This window comes from Camelus bactrianus, chromosome 22, assembly GCF_048773025.1.
Source record: "Camelus bactrianus isolate YW-2024 breed Bactrian camel chromosome 22, ASM4877302v1, whole genome shotgun sequence".
Taxonomy (NCBI): Eukaryota; Metazoa; Chordata; class Mammalia; order Artiodactyla; family Camelidae; genus Camelus; species Camelus bactrianus.
Genome location: NC_133560.1, coordinates 23,064,982 through 23,091,464, shown reverse-complemented (window position 1 = coordinate 23,091,464; position 26,483 = coordinate 23,064,982). Strand labels below are relative to the sequence as shown.

Below are 26,483 nucleotides of genomic sequence, written 5' to 3'. Positions count from 1 at the left end.
GGAGAGGCCTTTCCATCCTACGCCCCCAACCTCTAGGCCTCTCCCGAAGCTCCCCGCTACCTCCCGGGGGCCGCCCACCTTCACCCAGCCGAGCTGCTCGCCATGTGGATGCTGCCCTCCCTGTCACTCAGCTGCTTGCTCCTGCCCCGCGCCTTGCAGTAACCGTCGCTTCCCCTGGTTTCCACAGCGACGCCACTAAGGGGCGGGGCGAGGGTGCTCGAGGCCCGGAGGCTCCCTTTGATTGGTGGGTAGCCAAGCCCTTCTTTCTCCATCCACCTCCCTTTTACCCACGCTCCGCCCCCTCTGTGGGCCCCGCAAGCTGATTGGCTAGCTCTGTGGCGACAGCGGCTAGTTCTCGCTCAGACCCGCCCTGAGGGGTGGGGGCGAAGGTGGGCGCCCCGCATGCTGATTGGCTGGAGGGGTGCGCGCGGCAGGGAGGGGCGGGGCGGACGCGGAGCCGCGGTTAGTCTTGCGCGGCGGTGGTGAGCGCGTGAGGTATCCTGTGCTGTGTCTCTTGCAGGTAGGCAGCAGCAGCAGGAGCGGTAGCGTCTGTGTGAGGGAGCCATGAAGCATTACGAGGTAAGAAACGAGGAAACTGGGACCGAGCGGCCGCCACAGACCCATTCTTTTTCCTTCGTGAGATGACGGGATCCCCCTTTCTCACCCTGTTCCCCGAAGCAGAGCCAGACGGCGCAAGCGCAATAGGCGTGCGCTGTGCCCCGGGGCCGCTAGTAAGTCGCAGTGCGCATGCGCGCGGGAGGTATTTATAGTTTGCAACCCAGGCTGTTTTAGGGGTGCGTTTTCTTGGGGTCCAGCCGAACCTGGGAAGCTTGTAGGTTCCTTGCAGTTCCCCCTGCAGGATGAGTTGCACAGGGGAGGAGCGTGGATGTGGGACCTTTGTTCCCGATCCGACGGTGTCTTGCACAAACCTTGCACCATGCCTCGAGCTTAGAAAGGGATTTTACAGTCAGCCCTCTTTGGCACGACCTTTGGACCCTTTCCCTCGCCCGGGTCGTCTCCCTCTGAGAAGCTTAGGCGGTGAAGGAGATGTAGCTCTAGTGCTGGCTACCGCTACTGAGCCCAAAGCTGATCTTGCTTTCTGATATTCTAAAAGATCATCTCAGTTAGTCCCTGCATGTCGCCGAGGAGAAATCTCACGCCCACAACCACTCTTGAAGTCGAAGTCTTCTAGCTCCTAACTTGGGCCTCTTTTTCCCTTAAAACGAAGTGTTCTGATGCATTTATCAACCTAGCTGATAATATAATGTTACCAATTTAAATACCAGTTAATTATTGCTGACTTAAAAGTAACAAATAAACTAGTGTATTGTTAAAGTTCATAATAAGAATAATTTAGAGGGTACTTACTCTTGTACTAGTAGATTCTGTTACCTTGTTTTCTTATCCTCAAAGCCCTGTGAGGTAGAAACTGTTAATTATTATTCTCACTTTTGTAGATGAAGAAACAGTCTCAGAGATGTCAAATGACTTGCTCAAAGGTACCCAGCTAGTAAGTGCAGAACAGAGAGAGAAACTGAGGACTCCAGAGTCTCAGTTGTTAGCCGGTATGCCATGCTGGTCCCCAAATGAAAATTAGCAGGTTGAGAGATTTCTTGGTTTTTTGTCGTTATTTTTTGTTTCTTTCCCAGTTAAAAAAATTGTGGTAAAACACACATAACATAAAATTTACCATCTTAAACATTTTAAGTGTACAGTTCAGTGGCATTAAGACATTTACATTGTTGTGCAACCACAACCACCAGCCATCTCCAGAACTCGATTCTTTTCATCTTGCATAAATGAAACTCTCTACCCCTTAAAAACTAACCCCCCTTCTCTCCTCTGCCCTGCCCAACTGCCATTCTACTTTATGTCTCTATGAATTTGATTATACTAGGTGGCTCATGTCAGTGCAAGGAAAGATCTCTATGTTTTTATTCACAAGTTGAATACCACTACTTCTGCCCACCTCCTTTACTATTATTATTACTATTACTATGAATACTTTTGGGGGTAATTTACCCAGAATCTTTTGAAGCTTTTAACCCAGAAGTCTGTATGATGTGGCACAAAAATTAGGAGGTAGGATTCAATAATCTCTCATGCTTCATTCAACTTTATGATTATAAAATGAAGTTCTTATCATAAAGCTTTTCTAATATAGTCCCCCCCACCAAACCCTCTATGTCACCTCAGAGAACAAACCACTTTCAATTTGAAAGATGCAGGATGGAAGATACATGTGTCTTTTTACAAAATAGGAGTCAATTTTGCTAGTTGGCAGGCAGAGAAGGTAGGCCCCTGAGGACGCTTGAGGTGGGCTCTTTGGTTCTGAGAAGCTGGGCACACCCTGAGGCCCATGGCTAGGACTGGAGGACATGATCTACCTTACTCAAACCCTTCCCCTCCCAGAACAAAGGGGGAGCTTCAGACCCACTGTTCACGTGACCTTGAAGAAAAAAATAAAATCGTTATTTTGCTGTGTTCTCTGTTATTCTCTGCTAACATTTGCCAAGTAAGCACTGAGGCCATAGCTCCAGAGTTTCTGTGCAGGAAGAGCAGTTGTCTTCCAGCCCAGTTTGCACAGCAGGTGGGTTAGCTTTACTCTAGATGTTTGTTGTGGCTCAATAAAAACAGCAGAGATTCTTTCCTTCACATTTAACAGTTTGATAAAAGGTTTCAGTTCTCCACATCAAAGAATATGTTTCTATTTGGGACTAAGTCCATCCTTTCACCTCTAAGCGACCCCTAGTCCACTGAGAGATTAACACCCCCCAAAAAAGACCTTTTTGGCTCCGAGGGAGACCTTGGAGATGATGAAGCACAATTCATAAAGTGATAGATTTGTCGCTCAGAAAGTTTGCAAGACTTGCTCCGTGTCCCACAGTGAAGGTTGGTATCTGATGTTCTCAGCAGGTGGGATTCCAGCTGGAGGGGGGGTTTGTTGCTGTTTCGGTAGGAGTTTGCTGATACTGCCATTCTCCCTTCTATGCTTTGAGGGGAAAATGTGTCCCTTCAGTGGCCTAATTGAGATGCAGCAGGTAGAACAGGTTACTCTTGGGTCTTCAGTGAAGCAGCTCCTTGAAGGACAGAGCAGGCCTTGGGATTGTCTTGGGGTCAATATGGGAACTGCTTATCTGAGGCTATAGGATTTTTTTTTTACTTTTGTTTTGCCATTGCAGATGAGAAATCAAAGTAGTGATCCTAGCAGCAACTGGAAAAATAGTTACTCCATCCTGTAAAAGAGTCTGTCAATTCCTGGGAGGATCAGTCCCTCTCAGCTTCCTTGAGCCCAGGTCACTGCCCATTTCCCACAGTTGGGTAGCCGGAGGCAAGGAAGCCTCATCCTCTTGGGGTCCCCGCTGTCCCATTTAGGATCCCCCCCCCCCCAAAAAAAGGGTGCTCATCTTATGGATAATCCTAGACCAACACAGTTCTTGCTTTTGCTTCCAACACAGGAATAAATACGTGGAAGTCCAGGAAGTAGAGTTGTGGTCTAGAGGCAATTGTTTAGAACTTGGTAGGAAGGTGAAAATTGAGAAAGTAGACTCCTGTGTAATGGTGTTATAGGTGTGTGTGCTTTGGATAGGCCTGGCTCTGCTACTCACTAAATAATTGTGACCTTGGGCAGGTTACTTAATCTTCCTGAGCCCCTTGGAGCAAAATCTCTTTATGTGTGACAGTAAAAGCCAGTATTAAAGAACATTATGAAATTGCTGGAAATCGGCCATCAAGGTGCATGCATAAAAGGGGGAGATGCTCCATGTAGCTCTGGTTCATTTATTTTATCTGTTGTGCCTGATTCCATTATATGAAAAACTATCTAGTTTGATTTACCTGGGCCTTTAATAAATCTCCAAACATCATGTTGCATGAAAAAAAGCAGTTGCCAAAGATTTTATAAATTGAAAAAACATACCATACCAGACTTTCATGTATTGTTTATGGATATGTGCTTAAGTAAGGATAAATTGTAATATGAAGTGAGAAATGTGTGGGAATTACATGATAGTGAGAGGAACTGTTGCTTGGGAAGAGATGGAGGGGGAGGGAAAGGCGTAGGGAAGGCTTCCGCAATGTCTTTTTTTTTTTTTTTTAAGGAATCTGTTGTAAATAGAGTCAAATATAAATAAATATCTGTTTAACTTGGGAGGCGGAATCCTAAGTGTCTGCTGTTTCCCATACTTTTTTCCTCTGAATTCCTGTGTCCTTTTGAAGTAGAAGATTGAGGGATAATTAGGGTTTTTCTGGCCATCAGGTCCTGTTTTTTTACATGTGGGGCTCTTTGACTTTTGCACTTTAAATTTGGTGCCTGTTTGCAGGAAGGCAAGCAGTTCTGAGGTGGGGGCCACGTGATCTCTTCACTTTCACACCCTCCTGCTGCATCCACAGGCCTTCAGAAAATGTTTTTGGGATCAATTTTGCATATGCTGACAGGATGGGGCCCCGGTTCTGATCCCCTCTTCCTGGGCGACTTCTTGTTGCTTGATGATAATAGTACCAGGGAGGGGTCACATTTGTTGTGTTCTTCCAGAAGCCCTGACAGGTGGGTACCCTTTGTCCCTCTGTTTTGTGGATAAAGAACCTGAGGCTCAGAAACATGAAGGAACTTGTGCAAGGTCACGTGGTGGTGGGGACAGGATCCAGACCCAGGCCTGTCTGATTCCTGTGCATAGGGGAGCCAGGGCCACAGTGGTGCTGATAATGCTGCCGTAACAGTGACCAGCAATTATTGAGTCCTGTGAGCACCTGATCGGGTGGCCATGAGTATTACTTCTACTTTACAGCTAAGGAAACTGGGCCTCAGAGAAGTCGACTAAGTTGTTCAGGGTCACAGAGCCAAGAAGCAGTGGAGCTGGGCCTTGGCCTCAGATTTGTGAGACTTCATTTTCTCGCCCTGCAACAATTCCCTGCAGTGCTGCCCTGAGGCGGCTGGTGGCTGAGCTGTGCTTTTCTGAGTACACAGCATCCCTGAAGTGGGGTGGGTGGGAGAGAGGGCCACTGTGTGCCAGTGTGGTTCACTGGCAGAGGGAGTCCCTCTGCCCTCAGATCGGATAGGCTGCCCCTCAAGAGTTTCGGAGGTGAGAGCTAGAGTGGGACTGGGGAGTCTGGAAAGCAGGGTGAGTTTTAATGACCTTTCTTGTGTTGCTGTGCCTCAAGCCAAGAGCCTGGGGCTGGGGAGGGGGCTGTCTGAGCTTTTCCACACCCTCAGAGCAGGTTTCTTGCTCTGAGTAGGTGGTAATTCACATTGGCTGATTCTCTTGGTGAGCCCTTTTCTCTAACCCTTGGTATTGTAGCTCTACACTTCAGCCACTCCCTTGCTGTGGGTACTTAGAACCTCGGAGTCCCTGGGCTTGAATGAGCTCTGGAACTCTCTAGAACTCTCAGATGTGGGACCTGAGGCTCAGAGAGGAGGGGCTTTCCTGGGGCCACACAGTCAGTTCCCCTTTGGGTTGGGCAATATCCCCCCTGGGAAGATAGCAAAGCCTGCAAAGCTTTGGATCAGAGCTGGGTTTAGATTCTTAACAGCCCCGTACAAAGTGTGGAGCCCGTGGGCAAGTTCTGTAACCGTTTGAGCCTGTTTTCTCGTCTATGAAATGGGGGTTGGGGCAAGGGTGTGCCCTAGCTGGCTTGCATTGGCTCTCATTGTACTCATCTTCCCAACTCTGCGTTCAGGGACATCAGGTTGACAGCTTGAAATCAGCCATGGTGAGGGGAGGGGTCTGGGGTGGTATTTACACCATAGAAAAAGGCAAATCAGGTTCCTCCCCCTTCCCAGCCCCATGTTGCACATTGACCAGCACAGTGCTGGGCATAATGGTTCCTTCATCACGGGGTTATCGCTTCAAGGATTTACCGCTCTGGTGAGCATTAGATGAGGAGATGCGGGGAGAGCGCTCAGCTCAGTGCCAGGCACAGCACAGCAGAGAACATTTACGTTCTGTTGACCTAAACCGTGGTGCTGAGGCTGAGGAGGCAGAGTGGAGGCGGGGCCTGGGTGGAGGAGGCGGGGCCTGGGTGGAGGAGGCGGGGCCGAGGCCGAGGAGGTGGATGGGAGAAGCCAGTGGTGGGTGTGGTTGGGCGGGCGGTGGGGTGGGGCAGCTGTTGGCACCCATTCGTGGGAGACTGTGGTGGCGGGTGGAGCCCTGAGCCCAGCGGAGCCTCTTGAATAACTGGTTCCTGAGGAGTGAGAGAAGTGGAGGGCTGATGGCCCTGCATGGGGCTGTGTTTCCAAAAGACTAGCTCCTCTGTTAACGCACTTGAGTTCGTTTGGGAAACCCTGCACTTTCACTGTCAGGCTTGGCTGGATGAGAAAGGCCAGAGACCTTAGGCTGGTTGGTCAAGTTCAGGCTGGGTCTTAACACCCTCTTGCTGATATTGACAGTGGCAGCTGAGCATGCTTTTGTACCTGGGAACAGCCAGCGTATCATAGGAATAGTAATGAAAGCCACTGCTAATACAGTGCTCGCTCTGCTAATACAGTGCTCGCTCTGAGTGCTTTTTATCTATTAATTCGTTTACTCCTCCCAATAAGCCTATGAAGGTGGTATTATTCTTATCCCTACTTGACAGATAGGGAAACTGGGGCACAGAAAAGCAAAGCAATGTGCCCAAGGTCACACAGCTAGTGAGTGGCAGAGCCCAGATTCTGTTAGACCTGAAATGGGCTTCACTGTGGGTGGGCCCAGGTGGTTGTGCATTGAGGAAGGAATGAAGTGTGGCTGTGAGGACATGGCCTTTGGAGGCCACCAGATTTTGGGATAGTTACTTAACCTGCTCGAGCCTCAGTTTTCTCATCTATGAAGCCAGGAGAAAGACACCTGTCTCAGAGGACCACTGGGGAGTGTAAAGTGCCCAGCACACCTCCTGGCTGGTAGTCAAGGTACAGACCATTAGGAAGATGAGGACAGGTCTGCATCAGTGAGGCCACTTGAAATGCTTTCTGCGTGTGGCCTCTTTTTTTGAATGCCTCAAAACTTGTCAATGAACAAGGCGCATCAGCCTCCTGGAGATGGATTCATGCCAATTACATGCCCTGAAGATGAAGGAAGGACCCAGATGCCAATGATCAGTTTCGATACCACACACGCTCAAGTCACATTTTGGGATGATCTCCTCTTTCCTTCTCTGTGGCAAAATCTCAGCGAAGTCAAAGCACAGTCAGACCCACTTTTAACCTGTTGTGACAAGAACTCATTCCAGGAAGCTGGTGCTGGAAGTGGGCCTGGTCATCTGTTGCCTGTGACAGCCTCCTTACTCGGAAGTGCACCGCTTCCGTTCTTGCCCCTCCAGGCTTTGTTGCCCACCCGGTGGCAGCCGGGGGTCTTCTCCCACAGAGAGGGGAGGATCTTAGCGCTCTGTGCCTCAACCCGCCCCCCTCTCCCCCCGCCAGAGGCTTCTTGTCCTCCTCTACCCCTGGCTTCCCTCCTGCTACACTGCTTTCATGTCAGACATCCACAGCCATGTTCCTGCCCTGAGCATAGACCATTCCTTCAGCCAGAAATGCTCTTCCCTCTGTTTTTCCCATGCCTGCTCCCTTCTTGTTCCTGAGTGCTCAGCTTCAGGCCTTCCTAGACCATCCTCTCTGGAGTGTGACCCCAGCACCCTGTTCATCTCCTCTGGCTGTCCTTGGGCTGGGGTTGCGTTTTCATTTGGGTACTTGATGGTCTTTCTACCTTCGCAGACTGTGAGCTCTGTGAGGGCAGGATCCCTTTGTGTCTTGTTCCTGCAGCTTCCCCAGCCTCTGGCCAGTGCCTCCTCGTTGAATGAATGATTCAGGAATGGATGGATGAATGCATCTTCTTCTGCCTGTGGTCAGGCTCATGGGTAGTAGAAGGGTGAGTTGGGGCCTGCTGCAGGGACCTGGATGAGTCCATTGTCATGCATGTCAGGCTGAGGTGGCCCCATGCAGCCAGTCCTGAGTGGCCCTGACCTAGAGAAGTCAGCTTTATGAGTGGCCATAAGCCCTGGGTCCACCCTCTCCACAAGTGGCTTGTTCCTTGTGGTTCCGTTCCTCCTGGAACCTGGGTAGGCTGAGACAGGAGCTGCCAGTTCTGGAGGTGGGCCTGCCTATCGCTGCACAGTTGCTGACAGGTTCTGCTAGTCTGGGTGCTCTGCCCTGGTGCGCTCCACTCATCTGTTTTCCAGTCCATCACTTTTTATTAGTTCATTTTTCCAACATATATTTTTTCCCCCTATGCTCATCATACGCCAGGAATCCTGGGCTGAATGAAACACAGCCTTTGCCTCAGGGTCTTTTCATCTAAGCCGAGGCCTGAAGGAGGGGATCTTTGGGGAAGAGGGGAGAAGAGCTGTGCAGAGGCCCGGAGGCCAGGTTTCCCACGTCGAGAGATGAGAGAGATGTCTCACCCTTCTGCTTGCGGGATGCTTGGCCATTCCCTGGGACCCCGGCGGCCAGGCAAGACTGTGTAACCACCCAGACACCTGTGGACTTTGTCCCAAAGGTGATGGAAGTCTCTCTTTCCTGTTAGTTTAACTTTTAGAGGGCAATTCATTGTTAAATTCTTGGAGGGCCCTCAAGTTATGGTGTTTGTGTGTTAGATAAATGTGCAAGACTGGTGTTTCCTTATTACTGGCAAGTGCGCTGTGCATGGTGTTTGGGGCTTACTCCCCCCCCCCCCCCCCGCCTCCAGTCCCATGGTCAGTTAGAGATGAGCCACGAGCCTTTCCGAGCCCTCTGAGGGATAAAGGGCCTCTCAGTAGCTCCTGGTGACTGGCAGGCTGGCACAGCCCTGTCCCTGTCCCTACTCGAACCAGGCTCTTATGTAAGCAGGGCTCTTGGGCCATTCAGGCAGCCTGGGAGACTGCAGGGTTTATGCTGTCTCCCGGTTCCTTCGGAATTCTTTTTTCCACTTTGAAAGGACCAGGGAGCACTAGCTGGGGACCATGCCAGTTGTGTGTGGGGTCCAAGGGAACGGTGCCTGTCCTCAGGGTGGGAGGGGGTCTGTTGAGTTGGGGGGGAGGGCACTTTAACACTGGCATTGGGGCTTCATGGACTACAGGAAGCAGGCTGAACTTGAAGGGGTCTAAGAGCTGGAGCCTCCAGTCTCTTGTGAGGAGAAGCCATCTCCCAGGACACCTCAGGAATCTAACTCGGAAGGAGAAGAGTGGGGTGGGGGAGTCACCGAATTGATGCACCTCAGGAGGTGGGGTTGGGGGAGCATATCTCTGCTGGGGGGGTGAGGGTAACAGCAGAATTCTTGGGGAGCAGTGTACAGTCTGAAAGAGTACTTTGTTGAATACTCTGCACTGCTGAGAGTCAGGTTGCACAGAATCTCCTGGCTGGAGGTGGGGATCCACTGAGGATGGGCTGGGGCTGAGCTGGGGAAATCCAGTGCTGGGACGGTTTCAGGAGAGGTGGCTCTGCTTGTCCCTTCTGGGAATCCCGTCATTCAGATCTCAGCTCAAATATCACCTCCTCCGAAAGGCGCCCTCTGACCCACCCAGGCCACACTTGTCACCTTGTCGCCTCTCCTGTTTTGTTTGTCTGAGTAGCACTTAGCACCTTCTGATCGCTGTTTGTGTGAGGCTCTCCTCTGCACCCCTGGCTGTGGATTGAGCCATTGCGTGCATGTTGGTAGAGACCTGCATGTTGGTAGAGACCTGCACATGGTAGAAGGGGCCACAACCCAGCGAGGAGGAGGGAGCCTCCTGCTTGTGGGATGCTTGGCCATTCCCTGGGACCCGGGCCGCAGTGTGGGCTCCTGTGCCTGCTCCTGCATCGTGAAGCTGGCCACTGCTCATCTTGCGGTATGTTGGAATTTGGCCATTCCCTCTCCTCCCCCTTTGACCCAAAGTTACCTGAACTGTGACTTTTCGTGTAAGACTAAGATGGGGATCCTTTAGGAAGCGCTAACCATGACCGGCAAGCCCCAGGACTGTTTCCCGCCAGGCTCCTCCGGGCGCAGTCTGAGAAGCGGGCCCAGGCCCTGTGCTTTCAGCGCATCCTGGCTCCCCTGGCGCCTCCGTGGATGGCACCGTTTCCATTGAAGTGGAACCATTTCCAGTCTCTCCAGCTGGGCTTGGGAACCTGCAGCATCCGGGCAGGAAGCGGTGGAAGCATAAGGAGGGGTGTCCGTGTGAAGACTCCGGGGTCGGTTTCCTTTGCTTCATTTCACTCTCTACCAGAGCGGCAGAGCGGAGCTGGCAGAGGCCGTGGGGCTGGGAGAGGCTCAGGCGGCCTTGGCCTGTATTGCTGCTCGCAGGTAACACCGTGGGGAGAGGACAACCAGGGGCAGCTTCGTGCACCCCTCTCTCAACAGCTGCTGCTGAGTATCTTCTAAACCGCCTTTCCCTTTATAGATGCGGCTAGGCCTGTTAAATATTCCAGAAGCCCGGCACTCCTGCCAAAATCCTCTTTCACTTGTTACTACTCTCCTCGCTTCATCCCAAGATGTGCATTTATTCCCCTTGGCATTTTCGTGTTCCTGAAGTTGGGATGCATCTTACAATTTATATCTGTCTACCTCTTTATCATATGTTGACATATGTGTTTTTTTCCTCCCGAAAATTGACAGCTTGTTTTGAATCAGTGGCACCTCAGGAAGCAGGAACTATGGTGTCTTCTGCACCACTTGCCACCTCCATGCCTTAGTCCAAGTTGTTTACAAGAGTCTCACTGCCGTCTCTGCTTCCCGCCTTGTCCCCAGCAGCCAGAGGAATCCTTCTCAAAACCAAACCGGGTTGTGGCTCTGGCAACTTCTCATCAGTCGACGGTCAAACCTAGAGAACTTGTCTTGCTCTCCGCTGTAGCCTCCTCCATAGCTGCTCGCCCTCAAGTACTGTGTGCTCCAGTCTTTTGATTTTCTGGAGGCCTGCCAAGCTCTGTGCTGTCTCAGGGCCTTTGTACTTCCCTCAGGGAACCTCATGCCGGCCTTCAATTTGGCTCAAACCACACTTCCTTAGAGAAGCCTTCCCTGACCACCTCGTGTGGTCCTCTGGGCTCCCTGCCCTATTCTTTTCTTCCAGCAACTGGTACATCCTGACCTTGTGTTATGTGATGGATTCTTTGCCCATGTTCCCCTTGAGCATGAGAAGGTCCGGGAGGGGGTTCTGGGCCACTGTATCCCGGCCCCTGCTACACTGCCCAGCATGCAGCTGTCACACATAGGTCTTTCTGTTCATTGTCTAGCACCTAGCATAGGCCCGGTACATCTAGGTTTGTGATAAGTGTTTGCTGAGCAAATGAAGAACAGGAACTTCTCAGTCAGCAGAAAAGGCTTTTGGGGGTTCCAGATGCCCTCTGTATGCAGTTGAGCCCTTTGCAAGTCCCTACGTAGCAGGCACACCCTAGCTCTGCTTGGGCCCCGGACACCGTTTCCAGCGCTGTGTGGGTTTCCTGGCCTGGGCCTGGCATCCCCGAGGGGCACAGGGAGCTGGAGAGCTATGCAGGAGGTGGCTGCAGCCACCCTTGGGCAGAGCCCGCTGGCTTGTGTACTTGGAGGTTTGATGTGCTTAGTTGGAGCTCCTCTGGGCATGTAGAGCTCTGGGAGATGGGTGGCCTGCGGGGCTGAGTCTGGACTGGGAGATGGAGTCTGGATCTCCCACCCCGACTGGGTAATGCCTGTCATGCTCCTTGGCTCTTGCTACTCTGCGTTGGGGTGAGAAAGTGAGCAACGTCGGGCCCTGGGGCCTGGGGCCTGTTGCCAGTGTCTGGGACCGGGACACAAGTCACTGATTTCACAAAAACAGTGAAGTGGTGCCTAATGGCTAGTCAGCTGGAAGATCCTTACAGATATTTCTGATAGTAGATCTTTGTGAGACTTTGGGCCTGTAACTCAGAAGGAGTTTACAACTGAGATTTTTTTTTTGCTTTAACAAAACTGTCCATTCTCATCTGCTTATTTTTGTGAACATGGCCTCTTAGTGTTTACTTTATCTAATTAGTTAATTTTAAAGAACTGGCTTATCTTTATTTGTTTTGTTGTTTTTTGTTTTGGGGGAGGTAATTAGGTATTTATTTATTTTGATGGAGGTACTGGGGCTCGAACCCAGGACCTTGTGCATGCTAGGCACACACTCTACCACTCAGCTATACCCTCACCCCTTAGCGTTTACTTTAAAAAGGAGAAGAATGAAGAAATGTCAGAATAAAAGCCCTATCTCATTCTAGCAGTCAGAAAAATTTACCTTGGGTACAGGAACTAAGGGGAAAAAAGATGCATCCATCCCATTGAGAGAGGCAGTGCCAATTACCTACTATTTATGGTTAATGTTTAGTAACTATTATGATAGATTTATGCTGTGTTGATGGTTTATGTCTATGATGTATGCTAAGCTGATATCGTAATAATAACTCATCGTGAAGGACTTTCTTCTTAAATGTAGAGCCTTAGGTCATGAAAATGTTTTTAAGAAATTAAATTTCAATTTGAGCAATAATTAAGATGCTCAATAGTGATCTTCAGTCACGAGCATGTATTGGGATAAAATTCCCATGGGGAGGGGAACAGGAACAGAATTCAACTTCAAGGCAAAAAAGGTGTAAATAGTAAAGAACTTGTTTATAGCTTTTTCTTTTTAAAGGGTATTGAGACTCTAGCAAGTTTTAATAGAGCCTCATGAATGTTTATATAAAATTTGCAATATCTACAGTAGGCTGGAAATGACATCTTTTGCAACTATTAAATCTCAGGTAAAAAATATTAGATGTCAACTTAAAAATGGATATGGAGGGTACGTACAGCTTGCAAAATTATTTTAGGGATACGTGACCAAGAAAGTGTTGAAAGAATGCTGAGTTTGCTCTATTGTGGATGTTTCTGTCTGATTCCGGGGAAGAGGAGTGGTATTTCTCAGTGAGCTGGATCTCTTCGGGGATATTTAATGGGCATTTCACACTTAGTAGGTTCAAAACTGAGCCCAGATCTGCCCCCACCTCCCCCAGCCAACTGCATTTTCCCACCCCAATTAATGGCAGTTCTAGTCTTCCCATCACCAGACCCCAGGCTGTTTGACTTGGCTCTTTCTCTCACGCCTCATGTCCCAAAGGCAGCAAATCCTGTATTTCTGCCTTCACAATACATGTGGATTACACCACTTCTCATCGGCCCTGCTGCCATCACCAGCCCCAGGCCGGGGGTTGGCAGGCTCTACCTGTGAAGGGCCAGATGATAAATATCTCAGGCTTTGCTGGCCACACAGCCCCTGTGACAGCTTCTCAGTTCTGCTGCTGTCACCCAGACAGGATGGCTGTGTCCCAGTGCCTGGGACTTTGTGGGTACTGAAATCTAAATTTCATATAATTTCCAGGTGTCATGAAATAGGCTGCTTCTGATTTTTCCCAACTGTTTAAAAATGTAAAAATCATCTTAGCATGTACAGAAACAGGTGGTAGAGCAGAATTGGCCTGTGGGCCATAGTTTGCCGACCCCTTGGTCTAAGCCATCCTTTGTCTTGATAACCTCTTATTGGGCTTCCTGCTTCCATCCTTATTTCCCTACAGTCCAGAGGAATCCTTTAAGAACCCAAGTCAGGTCACTTCCCGAGGGGGACCCAGAACCTTCTATGGTTCCCACCTCACTCGGAGTAGAAGCCACAGACCTTACCTGGCCCAAGAGACCCTGTACCACCTGTCACCTCCCTGCCCTTACCTCCTCTCCTCCCTTCCTGCCCCCCCCCCCCCCGGGCCTCAGCTCTGTTGCTTGAGCACACCAAGCATGCTGCACCTCAGGGCCTTTGCACAGGCCATTCCTCTGCCTGGATGTGCTCCCTGGATCTCTTGACTCCCCTTTCTTTCGCGGCCTTCAGCACTTGCTTCAGCATCTCCTCACGGAGTCCGTTCTTGACCACTTTGTGTGAAACTGCCAGCTCCCTTCACCTGCCATTCCCTGTCCCCTTTTCCTGCTTTGTTTTTCGCATGGCACATGTCATCTTCTGTTACGTTATGTGTAACTATTTTATTGTTTCTGTTCCTGCTGCAGTGTCAGCTCCACATGGGCAAGAACTTCTGTCTCTTTCCATGGCTGAACCCCCAGAGCCCTTAACAGTGCCTGGCATATAGTAGGTATTCAGTCACTATTTATGCAGTGAATGAATAAGCCTCAGTGTCCTCACTTGTGAAAGGGGATTAAGAGTATAGGAGATAATTGAGTCGAGGACTTGCTTCCATGCCTGGCTCACCATGAGCATGCTGGAGGCGTTAGCTGCTGCTGCGGGTATCAGGCCGGCCACGGGGGCACCAGACTGGGCTGTTGCACAAGCTGCACTCCCGAGGGGTGGACTGACCTGCCTGCTGCACTGGGGCTGGGCATGATGGGCGCAGCTCGGGAGTCGGCCTCGTGAGCTCCTTCTGCTGCTCCTGTCAGCCTGTGGTCAGCTCGAGGTCAGCCTGCATCCATAGGGTTCTGCTTCTCCACCTCTTCCAGCCTCCTGGCCCGACAGTTCCTTCCTGCCCAGAGATGCAGAGAGACCTTGTGGTCACCAGCCTTGAACCTGCGAGGGGGTGCTGCAGGGGTGTGGATCTGGACTGTCCTCCGGGGGTCTGACCCTAGGGACAGCCCTGGAGGAAGAGTGTTCAGCTCTTAAGAGCAAGAACAGGCAGAGCCCTGCCCCTAGAGCTTGTAACTTGTGTCCTTGGGCTGGTGACTTGTGCTTCTGAGTCTCGGCCACCTCATCTGTAAAGTGGGGTGACAGTGCCAACCTAACCTTGCTTGATGGCGCTGGGAGAGGGAGCAGGGAAGCGGTGGGGAGCGACCGAGGAGGTTGGGTTGGCTCACGCCCAAGTGGGAGGGTCTGGGTGGTAAGGGTTTGGGGCATCATCCATAGGGCAGAAGCCTGTTTGAGGAAGGCAGCCCAGGGGAGTTGGCTACCTCCATCTTTCACTGGGAGCTTTTGAAGCTGTAGATGCCTGGTCTTCCATCAGAGATCCCGATGTCCCTGTCTGAGTTGTCCAGGCCAGGACTCTTCGTGTGTGTTTCACGAGCAGTCAGGGTTCAGGGCCACTGGGCAGGGCAGGGCGGGGAAGGGCCCTCCCACATCTGCCACCGGAATCATCTCTGTCAGGTCCTCTAATGAATATTCTGTTTACCAGGTAGAGAAGCCAGGGCTCAGACAGGGACGTTGGTCTGGCTTTGGCCTCTGCAGCAACGCCTCTTGCTCAGTGTTGGAGGCCCCCCCACCCCCCGTGGCATCATCTCTCCGGGCTCATTGGTGGCTTTAGTCCTGTGGCAGGAAGCCTTGCGGGAAGTGTCGAGACAGCTGCTGACCCTGCCTGGGCCCCTCTGGGTGGTATCGGTGGGGGTGACAGGCCTTTTGCCCTTGGTGTGGCCTGACTCTGCTGGGGCCAAAGGAGGTGGGGCCAGGGGAGGGGCAGGCTCAGCCTCCCAGTGGCCCTCCCTGTGGAGTTGACAGGTTCTGCAGAGACCAGACCTTCAAAGACTGGATGTGCTGGAGTTGGAATGTCAGCAGGGAGCGGGGAAGGGTACCTTCCAGGTAACTCGGTCCAGGGTTTGTTCCCCCCTTTTTTTCTGTTAGCATTTAGCCCTGTTCTTCAGCGTGGAGGAGGTATTGCTTTGTGTGGTGAGTGATGGGATTCTTTGGGCCCAAGGAGGCTGGGTTGGCACTGGCTCTGGCACTTCCTGGCTACGTGCTGTGATCAAGGGCCCCCCCTGTTTCTGAGCCCTAGTTTCTGAGCTGCCTACCTGGGGTCACAGTCTTTAGCTTACAGGCCCAGGGAGGCTAGGTGAGATATGCAGGTAAAGGTCTTAGCACAGTCCTTGGCACAAAGTAAGCATCTGATAGATGAAACTAGTGGCAGCACTTCCAACAGAGCAGGGCCTCGCAGCTCCGCTCTGCCAGGACAGCGCCCCCTGGAGGCCCTGAAGGCACAGCCTGTAACTGTGGGCACCAGGGACCTGCTGGTCAAAGATCTCGAAACCCAGAGTCCTCACTGTGTTTTGGCCCAGCATCACCTTCATCTTGGGCCTTCTGTGGTCACAGCAGCCAGCCTGGGCGCTCAGCACCCGAAGAATGTCCTCCAAGGCTAGATGCTCCTGGGCTGCGCCAGCTTCTCCTGGCTCTGGATCTTTGGCATTCAGACCCTGGCCTGTGCAGGTGGGAGGCAGGAGCTGTTTGAGGGCCTGGGAGTGGGTGGTCAGCCTCTCTGCCCTTCCCACCCTGGGTGACATTTCCCCCCAACTGTGGCACCTCAAGGAGGTTGGTGCAACCACTCCAGACGCCGCGGAGAAGTGGGGTCATGAGCTAAGGCCACTGGGGAAGGAGGTATTTCTGGCCCAGCAGGTGTGGCCTGTGCTGGCTTCCTGGCAGCTGAACCCAATGTCTCCTCAGCTGCCCTGGCATGAGCAGTGTGACTTCGATATTTCTGGAAAGTGGAAGGGAGAAGGAGCCGAAAGAGCTGAGCTGCTGAGTCCAGGTGAACACGCTGAAGCCTCTGCATGTGCGAAGTGGGGGAGCTGGGCCGGCACTGCGCTGCTTGGGGCCAGGCCTCCATCCTCCGGGTGCACCAGCCCTTGAGCCCCGCGCCGGGGCTGTGGGGGCCGGCTGGCTGAAGGACCTGTTGGGCCCTCTGCATCTTTGCCTGGAGTCCTGGGTTGCACGGAGCAGGGCTTGCCCCAACAGCAGGCCTGGTGGGCCCCAGCCTTGGGAGAAGATGTCGCCCGCTGGAGCCCACACTCCCCTGTGTGCTGGTGCTGGCTGGGTTGTGCCAGGCTGCCCAGCACCAGGAGGCTCAGTTGCAGGGCCCTGTTCTGGCAGGCAGACACTGTGGGGTCCCAGAGAATCTGCTCTAGGCAGGGTGCGGGCCCTCTGCAGACTGCATGCTGGCTCGGGGTGTGGCCCAGCAGCCTGTGTGTGTGGTGGGGGGTCTGGGCTCAGGAGTTCACTGCTGCATGACCTGGGTGCACTCCTCACCCCGCTGAACTTGGCTTCCTCATCTGTGAAATGGAGTTAATGGCTCCTGCACCCTCGGCTGGGAGTCTTGTTTACCGATGGGAGGGGCCTGAGGAACATTGGGCCCACTCTGTTTTTAAAAATGGGGAAACTAAAGGTCAAAAGGGGCCTGGGCTCCTGGCTTGGGAAGCCTTCTGGACACTGGTGCCTGGGACCTGCAGTTGTAAACTCTTCCAACCTGGGATCAGGGGGCGCCTACCATTCCTGCTGCCCCTCTACTTGGTCCTCCTTCCTGAGGCTCAGGTCAGAACCTTAGACCTCCCCCCCCCCCCCAATTCAAACCATCTGCCTCGTCACCTCCATCTTCATTGTCTGTTCAAAATTCCCACTTTTCACCCCCTCCATGGCTCCCATCTCACTCAGAGTAAAAGTCAGAGTCCCCCCTGTGGCTCACAGCGCCATGCATGATTTGCCCATCACTTCCCTGTTCACACTTCCCCTCTGTCCACCTTGCACACTCTGCTCCTGCCACACTGGTCTGCTGCTTAAACATTCTAGGCAGTCCAGTCTCAGGGCCTTTGCACTTGCTGTTCCCTCTACCTGGAACGCTTTTCCCTTGATGTGTGCATGGTCTGTTCCCTCACTTCCCCTGGCCTCTGCTTAGATGCCCCTTCCTCAGGGAGGCCTTCCCTGACCACTCTGTCTAAAATGGCCATCCTCCCCTACCCCACCCCTGCCACCTTTCTCTGTTCTCCACAACTCGTGGTGCAAAACATGCCACTATTGTCTGCCCCGCCCCCCAGCACACAGGTTGGAATGCAGCTTCTGTGAAGGAAGGGGTTTGGTTTTGTTCACTGCAGTACCCAGGGGAAGAGTGGGGGGCAGGAAAGGATGAAGGAAGGAAGGAAGGAAGAAAGGAAGGAAGGAAAGAAGGAAGGGAGTGAATGAATGTGAGGCTCTCTTGATCCCATCCTGCATCAGATGTACCTGGGTCATTTACCTGGAGCTCAGGCTTCTGCGGACACCCTTCCGGGTTGTGGGAGCAGAGGCCGTGGCCACAAGGGGGCGGTGGGGAGCGCAGCAGGCTCCTGGTGGTGGTGAGCTGTAGTAGAGCCGGCGGTGCGCCCCGCCTCTCCCTGCCTCTCCCATCGCACGCGTCTTGCTATTGTTAGGGTTCAGGGTTACTGTCACCAGTTCATTGCACCACCTCTGTGACCTTGGTGTGGTTCGGCCCCTTCATGGCCATGGTCAGAATCTGGGGAGAAGGGGCCCGGCTCCCTGTGTGTCGACCCCTTCTTTTTTGCTCATATAGGTCTAATAACGTTTATTCTTTGTTAGAATTATTCTAGACTGGACATGTGTGTGCGCTTTCTCAGGGAGGCCTTCCCTGACCACTCTATCCAAAATGGCCATTCTTCCCACTCCTGCCTCCGCCATTCTCTTTTTCTCCACAGCTCTTGGTGCAAAGCACGTCACTATCATCTGTCCCTGCTGCCTGCACTCTCCCCCAGCACACACACCCAGAGTGGTGGTGGTTATCATCTGGAAATCTTACAGTGACCCTGTGAGATAGCAGGAGTGGGGCAGCCCACTTGTAGATGAGGAAATGGAGTCTCAGAGAGGTTGAGTAACTTGTCCCGGGCCACACAGCCAGGAAATAGCTGAATCTTTCTGAACTCAGAGCCTCCTTGTGAGGGGCTGCTGGGCCTGTGGTGCCGCCTCCGAGAGCCCAGGCTGTGTGGAGCCTGTCAGCCACGTGGGGTTGCTGGTGAAGACAGATGGCTCCTAGGAGAGCTGGCACCATCCCTGACCCTTCCCTTCGGTGAGCAGTGCCCCAGAGCCCGGGAGGAAGGTCTGGCAGCCAGAGTGCTGGGCCCCACAGGGTCACCGGAGCTGGGGGGTGGGTGTGTGTCCGCAGGCCTCACATAGGCTTCCCTGGAGCCAGGCCCCCAGCCCAGGATAGGGAAAGCCTCCTGCCAGCTCCTGCACTGGGGCGCCTGCCTCTGCCCTCGGGTCTGGGCAGTGGGCGGCCCCCTCTCCACCCAGAGCACGGTGATGGAGGAGTGAGGGAAAGGCCTTGGCTCAGAGCATGGTGGGGAGGGAGCTTTGAGGCCCCACCTGTGTGACCTTGGGCTGGTGCCTCACACAGGTGTTTAGTGAGCACAGCTCCTCGCCTGGCTGTTCTAGGTGCTGGGAAATGACTTGAGAACAGGACAGTCCCTGCCCTCCCTGACCATCCAGTGGGAGGCAGATCCAGTGGGAGGTGGATGGTAAATGTCTGGGTTGCTATTTTAAGTTGATGGTCAGGAAGGGCCTCACTGAGAAGTTGTCTCAAGACCTGAGGAGGTGAGGGAGGAGCCCTGTGGGGCCTAGGGCCGAGCGGTTCAGGCAGTGGGAACAGCATGTGCAAAGACCCTGAGCCTCTCCTACTCTTGAGCTCTAATTTTCTCATCTACCAGATGGGGACCATCCTGGGACCCTTGCCTGCTTGACTCTGGGTACCCATGCTAGCTTGAAACAGGTGCTTAGAAAATGGGCTTTTCTACTCCTGCTCCCTTGATCAGCAGCATCTTCATTTCCACGAAGGCAGTGAACACTGGGCCCTGCTGCCCCACAGTGGCTCTGGGTGCTCCCCTCTGGGCCTGCCCCTCCCCTACCCCTCCTGCAGGGTGGGCTGTGCCCTGCCCCTTGTCCTGCCCTCCCCTCTCCCCCAAGCCCTGACCTTGTGCTGCCACGAGTTGCTTTTGGCTGGGCCCCGGAATCTGGGGACTCTGGGTGAGAATTCCTCCCAGGATAGGGAACTGTCATCGCAGACCCACCCTCCTGTGCCTCAGGCCAGGGCTCCTGCCCTGTCCTTGTCCCCTGTCTGGCCATTGTGCCTGAGGCTTTGGGGCCACACCCGCTGCCTGTGGCCAGTGCCTGGACTTCAGGTCAGTGACACACACCCTCACAGGCTTTGCTTCATTCATCCTTTGAACATATCAGCCCCCTGCCCCAGCCCCTTCCCTCTGCAGGGGCAGGAAGGGCTGCCCCATCTCCCTCAGGAGGGCCTACCGCTACTCCCTGTCCTTCCCTGGCCTTCTCCCCAGGAATGGGGCCTGGGCCTGCTGCCTCCCTCCCTGCGGTGCTCAGGACCGCTGTCTCGGGCTCTGCTCAGCAGTCCCAGGCCTCTCCTGGTCCCCACCCCACTCTGGCCTCAGGCCTAGGCAGGCACAGGGGTGTGTGAGTGTGTGTGACAAGCATGGGGGGGAGATGTGTACTCAGGCACACAGCAGGGGGTGGGGGTGGCAGTGGGGAGGGAGGGGTGCAGTAGAGGGTAAGCTTAGGGACTGAAGACTGGGGAGCACTTGATCGGGTCTCACATTTGGGCCCTTAGCCCTGAGGGGTGGGAGAGTGGGGAACCTGCTACTCTGTCCCTGGACCTTTTCTTTTTATGGGTAATTGGGACCAGTTTGTTAGCTCCCCCTTTAAAAAATAATTCATTGTGGTAAAATTCACATAACATACAATTAAAATCCATTTAAAAGTGAGTGGTTCGGTGACATTTAGCACATTGATGGTGTCATCTCTGTCTAGTTCCACAGCCCTTTTATCACCCAAAGGGAGACCAGGCCCCGTTAGCTGGCACTCCCACCTCCCCTCCCCCATTCCCGGCAACCACCAGTCTGCTTTCTGTCTCCTTCCATTTAGCTATTCTGGACATTTCACATAAATAGGAGACCCTTTCTATCTGGCTTCTTTCACCTAGCCTCCCCTCCTCCCCACCTGGCATTTAAAAATGTAAAAATTAAACTTTTGGGGGAGTAATTATATAGGCACAGGGAGTTGCAAAATAGTAAGAGAGGTCCTGGGTCCCTCCCCTCTACCTCCCCCGACCCCGGCCCAGGGCCCTTCCGAGCTCTCTCTGGGTAAAGACGGCGCCAGGGCCCGGGATTTGGGGACAGGCAATGACAAATGAGGACCTGTGCTACCCCAGTGGCCCTGGGCTGGGGCAGTCCCCTCCCCAGCGGCCAGGCCCTTGAGGGCCAGGCTTACCTCTGCAGGGCACCGCGGCTCCTCTCTGGCCTCCGGCGGGCCTGGGTGCGGCGGTGGCGGCGGGTGGTGGCAACAGCTGCAGCGGCGGCTACTGGGAGCGTGGCCCCGGTCCCGGCCGCCCCTCCTGCCGCCCAGCTTCCTTTCCCAGCAGCCAGTCGGGGCCCCCGACGGCCCATACTCTCCTCCTGGGTCCTGGTCCGGTGCCCGGGTCTGGGGACAGGGTAGGATTTCAGCCCTCCCCCAGCAGCTGGCCGGCCGTGAGAGGGGCTGGTTGTATTTTAAGCTGTTGAGTGGTTCAGCAGGAACTCGGAGGCCTGCTCTCCCCGTCGGTGCGGTGCTGCCTTCCTGCGGACCACATGGGCTCCGAAGGCACGTGGGCACTGCCCGCCTGGGACCCAGGAACTATTAATACACCTGTAGCCACAGGGCAGGCCCCGTGCCTGCCCGGGGACCTGCTCTTCTTGCCCTTTCTGGCACATTCCACATGTGCCCCTTCGCTCTCCCAAGAGTCCCCTTGGTACAGGCGATATGACCAGCTCCCTGTTTCTGGTTTCCTGTTTCTGGTCCCGCTGTCTGGCCTTGTTACCTTGTGACTCAGAGGGGCTCAGTAACCTGCCCCCGAAGGCCACGTGGCCGAGCAGAGCCCCCAGGTGACAGCAGGCGCACTCTAGCGCGGCAGCAGTAGGGTTGGCTAGGACTTCTTGGCTGCTGGGCCCTCTCCCACCCTCACATCCACGGCTTGGGGCGGGCATAGCATAGATGGGCAAACAGGCCCGCTTGTGGCAGTGACCTCCTGGCCAGCAGGGGGGCCGGGATCTGAACCCAGGCCTGTGCCTTTCCCTTCGTCCCAGCACCACAGGGTCTCCTCACACCTGTCCTCATGGCCTGAGGTTTCAGGGCCCTTCCTGTCAGCACCTCACTTGCGTTGTCTTGTGGGGCCCTCACAGCCCCTGAGGTACGCACCTTACCTGCCCAGAGAAGCTGAGGCTCAGAGGAGTGACAGCTGGAGTCACCCAGTGACTGTGTGGCAGGGCCAATTCAGTCCCGTGTGCTGCACACCATGCCCCTGCCTCCCCCACTGGCAGTGGGATGTGAGGGGAGCCCTTCCCTTTGCAGGGGTTCTGGCTGCAGTGGACATGTCTGCCTGGGCTCTGGGTGAGTGGGTGTGCCGTCCAAGAACCCTGTCTGGGGCCCTGCCCTGGGGTTCTGAGTTCCGCTTCTTTTCCCCGTGCTGCTTCTGACTGAGGGCCTACCAGGCACTGGAATGGTCTTCAGCACCTGCTGCCCAGTGGCCAACCTGGGGTCAGACCCACCCTGCCTTCCACAGCCCCATGTCTGACAGGATCCGTGCCAAGCCCTGCAATGGGGCCTTCAGGCCTTTCATGATGGGTCTGGGCCCCTAGGCTGCACTCCAGCTCCCCCAGCAGTTCATGGTCACTGCTGGCCCAGGGGCCTTCTCGGACCTGCTTGGAATAGGTGCGTCAGATCTCCCTGAGGGCTCCCTCCCTCCCGGCACTGCTCCTTTGCTCCACCACTGTTGGCTCTGGGCTTTGGGGGACTCAAAGCCTGGATGAGGGTGCTATGTTGGGCTGACCTGGTGGGAAGACTGCCCTGAAGGTGGCCTTGAACAAGGCCTGGGTGGACCTAGTGAGAAAAAGGTGGAGAGGGAGGCCAGGGAGGCTGGAGCTAAGGTCTCAGCCCAGGCTGGGGGCGCCTGCTGGCAAGTTCCTGGTTTCCTGACCCTTTCCACACTTACAGGCTCTCTGCACAAGTAACCCCGGAATCTGTCACCTCCCTGGAAACACAAATGCACAAGGAAAATAATCCAGAGTGTCTCTTACAGCTCAGAAGGGAAAATGGATGATCTATCTCATGGATTCTCAAAATAACTGGGATTTCTCCAAGCCCAGTGAATTCTGTGGGCCTGAGCTGGGTGCTGGGGCCTGGGCTGCCCGCTGGCCTCTCCTCCTCCTCCTGGTGACTGGCTCTTGCTCTGCACTGGGCAGGGGGGCCCACCTCTGGGCATCTCCCTTCCCCAAGTGCTGTTGGGGTGGGTCCGTGTCCACTTGAAAGCCTCATATTCAGGACAACCCAGCCCTTGGGTTGTGTGTGGCATGACTCCTGGGGGGCTTAGCGTGGGGCAGTTTTATATTTAGCCAGGCCATGGCTGCTGGGCCACTCAGGTTACATCTGCACAGAAGCCGGCAGTGCCAGGGCAGGCGCGGGCTCCCTTCCAGCACCGCGGCAGAATTTGATCGCGCCGGCCCGGCCCAGAGCACTTCGCGTGGGGAGGTCTGTGGTGGGGGCTGACGGCCGGCAGCTGGGGCCGCTGGCTGCCCAGGCAGAGTGGGGCGGCATGGACCTGAGTGTGAGCGTGGTGGCCCGGGAGTCCAGCCAGGGCCTCGGACCTGTCTTCGGCCTCAATGGCCTCCCCCGGCCTGCGCCCCCCAAAGCAGCCAAGAAACCTAAAAAGGCTGTTCTCTTCTTTGAGGTGGAGATTCTGGACGCAAAGACTCGGGAGAAGCTGTGCTTCCTGGACAAGGTGGGACTGTGGTGCAGGCTGCGCCATGCTGAGGGTGCTAGGCCTGGGACCCACCCCATCCCAGGGCTCCTGGCCCCAAGGGAGAGGGGAGTGCCCCTCCCAGCCGTGTCCTGACACCCACCCCCGTTCTGCCGGGTGTGCATGAGGGGGACTGTCCCTGGGCCTGCCCCAGTCAGCTGGCCCCTCGGGATGGAGCACCCTGGCCCCTGGGTGTGGTTGGGAGCTGGCCTCCCAGCGTGAGAGGACCTCACAGCCTCAGTGGACCCTGCTTGGCTCTGGGACTGGGAAGGAGGTGGAGTTCCAAGACCTGCCCCCTTGTGAGGCCAGGCCAGGGGAAGGGGCTTGTCTAATCCCAGAGGAAGTCTGGAACAGGGAGGGCCTTCACTCGGAGTGGGGAGGAGGGGGCTGCGAGAGAGGAGGGGGTGGGGGTGGGGGTGGATTGGAGAGGTAGGCAGAGAGGTAAGCCCAGCTCCCCACAATCACACCATCTCCCAGCCAGGCCCCGGGCGGGGGGGCATCCTGGCTGCCTGGTTAAAATGGCCCTTAGGCCTGCGGCTGTCCAGTCAGCCATGACCAGGCTCTCCAACCCTCCCTGCTCCCATAGTGGCTGTCCAGGACCCCAGTTCATCCCGCCTCACCAGGAGGGATCCTGGGTCTGGGCTTCTCGCAGGGCTGATATCTCCATGGCCTGTTTCTCCCAGGTGGAGCCCCAAGCCACCATTGCAGAGATCAAGAACCTATTCACCAAGAGCCGTAAGTCCAGGGCCCAGCAACACTGCCCTCCGGGACCCCTCTGCATAGGGGCCTCTAGGTGGGACCTCGTCCTGCATGCGTCTCCCCCAAGGGCCTGCGGAAGATGCCCCCATTGTGGCCTAGGCTTCTCTGGGCTTCCCTGGGGTGGGTGCCCCCGTGTGGCCATCAGCAGGAACGCCCTTGCTGGGCTTTCGGAAGGACAACATCCTGCTTTTGCCTGCTCTTCCGGTTTGTGTCCTGGAGCCACACAAGCTTCAGAGGTCTTGCCCGGGGGCTGGAGGAGCTGTTGGGTCCCAGGGCCCCACCAGGCTGTGTGCTATGCCACTCAATTCTCCCCACAGATCCGCAGTGGTACCCTGCCCGCCAGTCCCTCCGCCTGGACCCCAGTGAGTACAGCTGTCTGCTTGGCTGCGCCTGGGCTCGTGGGTGGCAGTGGGCAGCCCCTGAGCCCTGGCCTGCCTCTCCGCAGAGGGCAAGTCCCTGAAGGATGAGGATGTTCTGCAGAAGCTGCCCGTGGGCACCACGGCCACACTCTACTTCCGAGACCTGGGGGCCCAGATCAGCTGGGTCACGGTGAGTCCAGGCCCCCTCTCCCAGCAGCCTCGTCTCCCATCTGCCACCTCAGGGTGACTCCCCATTCCCCTGCCCAGGTCTTCCTGACGGAGTATGCGGGACCCCTCTTTATCTACCTGCTCTTCTACTTCCGAGTGCCCTTCATCTACGGCCACAAATACGACTTCACGTCCAGTCGGCACACGGTGGTGCAGTGAGTGGGGCCAGGTGGGAGGGGTGGCAGGGGGCGGGGGAAGGCCCGCTGGACCTGCCCCGGCTGAACTGGCTACCCCTACAGCCTCGCCTGCATCTGCCACTCATTCCACTACATCAAGCGCCTGCTGGAGACACTCTTCGTGCACCGCTTCTCGCACGGCACCATGCCCTTGCGCAACATCTTCAAGGTGAGCCTCCAGCTGCCGGCCTGTTCACCCCCACCTCGTCCCTGCCGCCAGCTCCCCTCACCCAGGGTCCTGCCCTCCACTGGGCCTGGCTCCATCCCGGCCCTGCTCCCTTTCAGAACTGCACCTACTACTGGGGCTTTGCTGCATGGATGGCCTATTACATCAACCACCCTCTCTACACACCCCCCAGTAAGTAGCCTGGGATGCCGTGCCCCCACTGTGAACCCCGCCCCCCAGCTCTCCCCTCAGGACCTCCCCTCTCTGTTTCCTCTTTAGCCTACGGAGCTCAGCAGGTTAAACTGGCACTCGCCATCTTTGTGGTAAGCAGGCTGGGGTGGATGTCGGGGTTGGGGGAGTCGGGGGGCTCGGAGCTGAGCCTGCTTCTCTGACAGATCTGCCAGCTCGGCAACTTCTCCATCCACATGGCCCTGCGGGACCTGCGGCCAGCTGGTGAGTGGCCTGTCCTGGGCAGGGGGCGCTAGTAGGCAGGGCCGGGGATTCTCACTCCCCCTGTCCTGCCCTCCCAGGGTCCAAGACCAGGAAGATCCCATACCCCACCAAGAACCCCTTCACATGGCTCTTCCTGCTGGTGTCCTGCCCTAATTACACCTACGAGGTGAGGGTCTGCCCTGCTCTCCTCCCCTCTCCCTCCTGAGGCATGGGGTCCCACGTGGAGGGGCTGGCCTCTAGGAGAGAGGTGCCTGGCTCTGTAGCTGCTTTTGCAGTTTGAACTTGGAACACTTGGAGATGGAGAGACTGGCCTCGCTGGGGGCTGGGAGGTGTGTGATGCTGGGCTTGTGGCTGTTGGGGGCTGAGGAGCAGCTTCATCATGAGTCACCCTTTACTCAAAGCCCCTCAAACACTGGAGTTTGGTGAAGGGGCGGTGGGAAGGTAGCCCAGAGGGCTGCCCAGCCCTGCCTGCCTTCACCCTGCCCACTCTGCCCACAGGTGGGGTCCTGGATTGGCTTTGCCATCATGACACAGTGTCTCCCAGGTGAGCCACTGCCTCTCCCCGGGGGCCCCGCCCGTCCTGCCTGTGTGCAGCCCTCCCTGACTCCCCTGCTCTGCCCCACAGTGGCCCTCTTCTCCCTGGTGGGCTTCACCCAGATGACTATCTGGGCCAAGGGCAAGCACCGCAGCTACCTGAAGGAGTTCCGAGATTACCCACCCCTGCGCATGCCAATCATACCCTTCCTGCTCTGAACGGCTCCCCCACACCCAGGCGCAGCCGCGTGGGCTCGCATCCCCCTACCCAGGTGTCATTCTAGGGGAAGAAAGGGAACCACTGCTCTCCAGCATCTGGAATAAAACCCATCTGCCCAGCTGGA

General features: G+C 55.3%; 1 protein-coding gene across 1 annotated transcript; it reads left to right on the top strand.

Moving 5' to 3' along the window:
* Positions 1-437: 437 nt before the first annotated feature.
* On the top strand, positions 438-26,483 carry TECR (trans-2,3-enoyl-CoA reductase). The gene is made up of 13 exons (XM_010954137.3): positions 438-579; positions 23,396-23,446; positions 24,148-24,199; positions 24,541-24,585; positions 24,669-24,772; positions 24,850-24,965; positions 25,050-25,155; positions 25,272-25,344; positions 25,432-25,475; positions 25,548-25,605; positions 25,683-25,771; positions 26,104-26,149; positions 26,231-26,483. Exons 1-13 carry the CDS (start codon positions 565-567, stop codon positions 26,356-26,358), a joined length of 927 nt encoding a protein of 308 aa, XP_010952439.2. The 5' UTR covers positions 438-564; the 3' UTR covers positions 26,359-26,483.

Coding starts and splice junctions, on each gene's coding strand:
- TECR (XM_010954137.3), top strand. Junction 24,200..24,540: donor GAACCTATTCACCAAGAGCC/GTAAGTCCAGGG, acceptor TTCTCCCCACAG/ATCCGCAGTGGTACCCTGCC. Junction 25,156..25,271: donor CCTTGCGCAACATCTTCAAG/GTGAGCCTCCAG, acceptor GCTCCCTTTCAG/AACTGCACCTACTACTGGGG.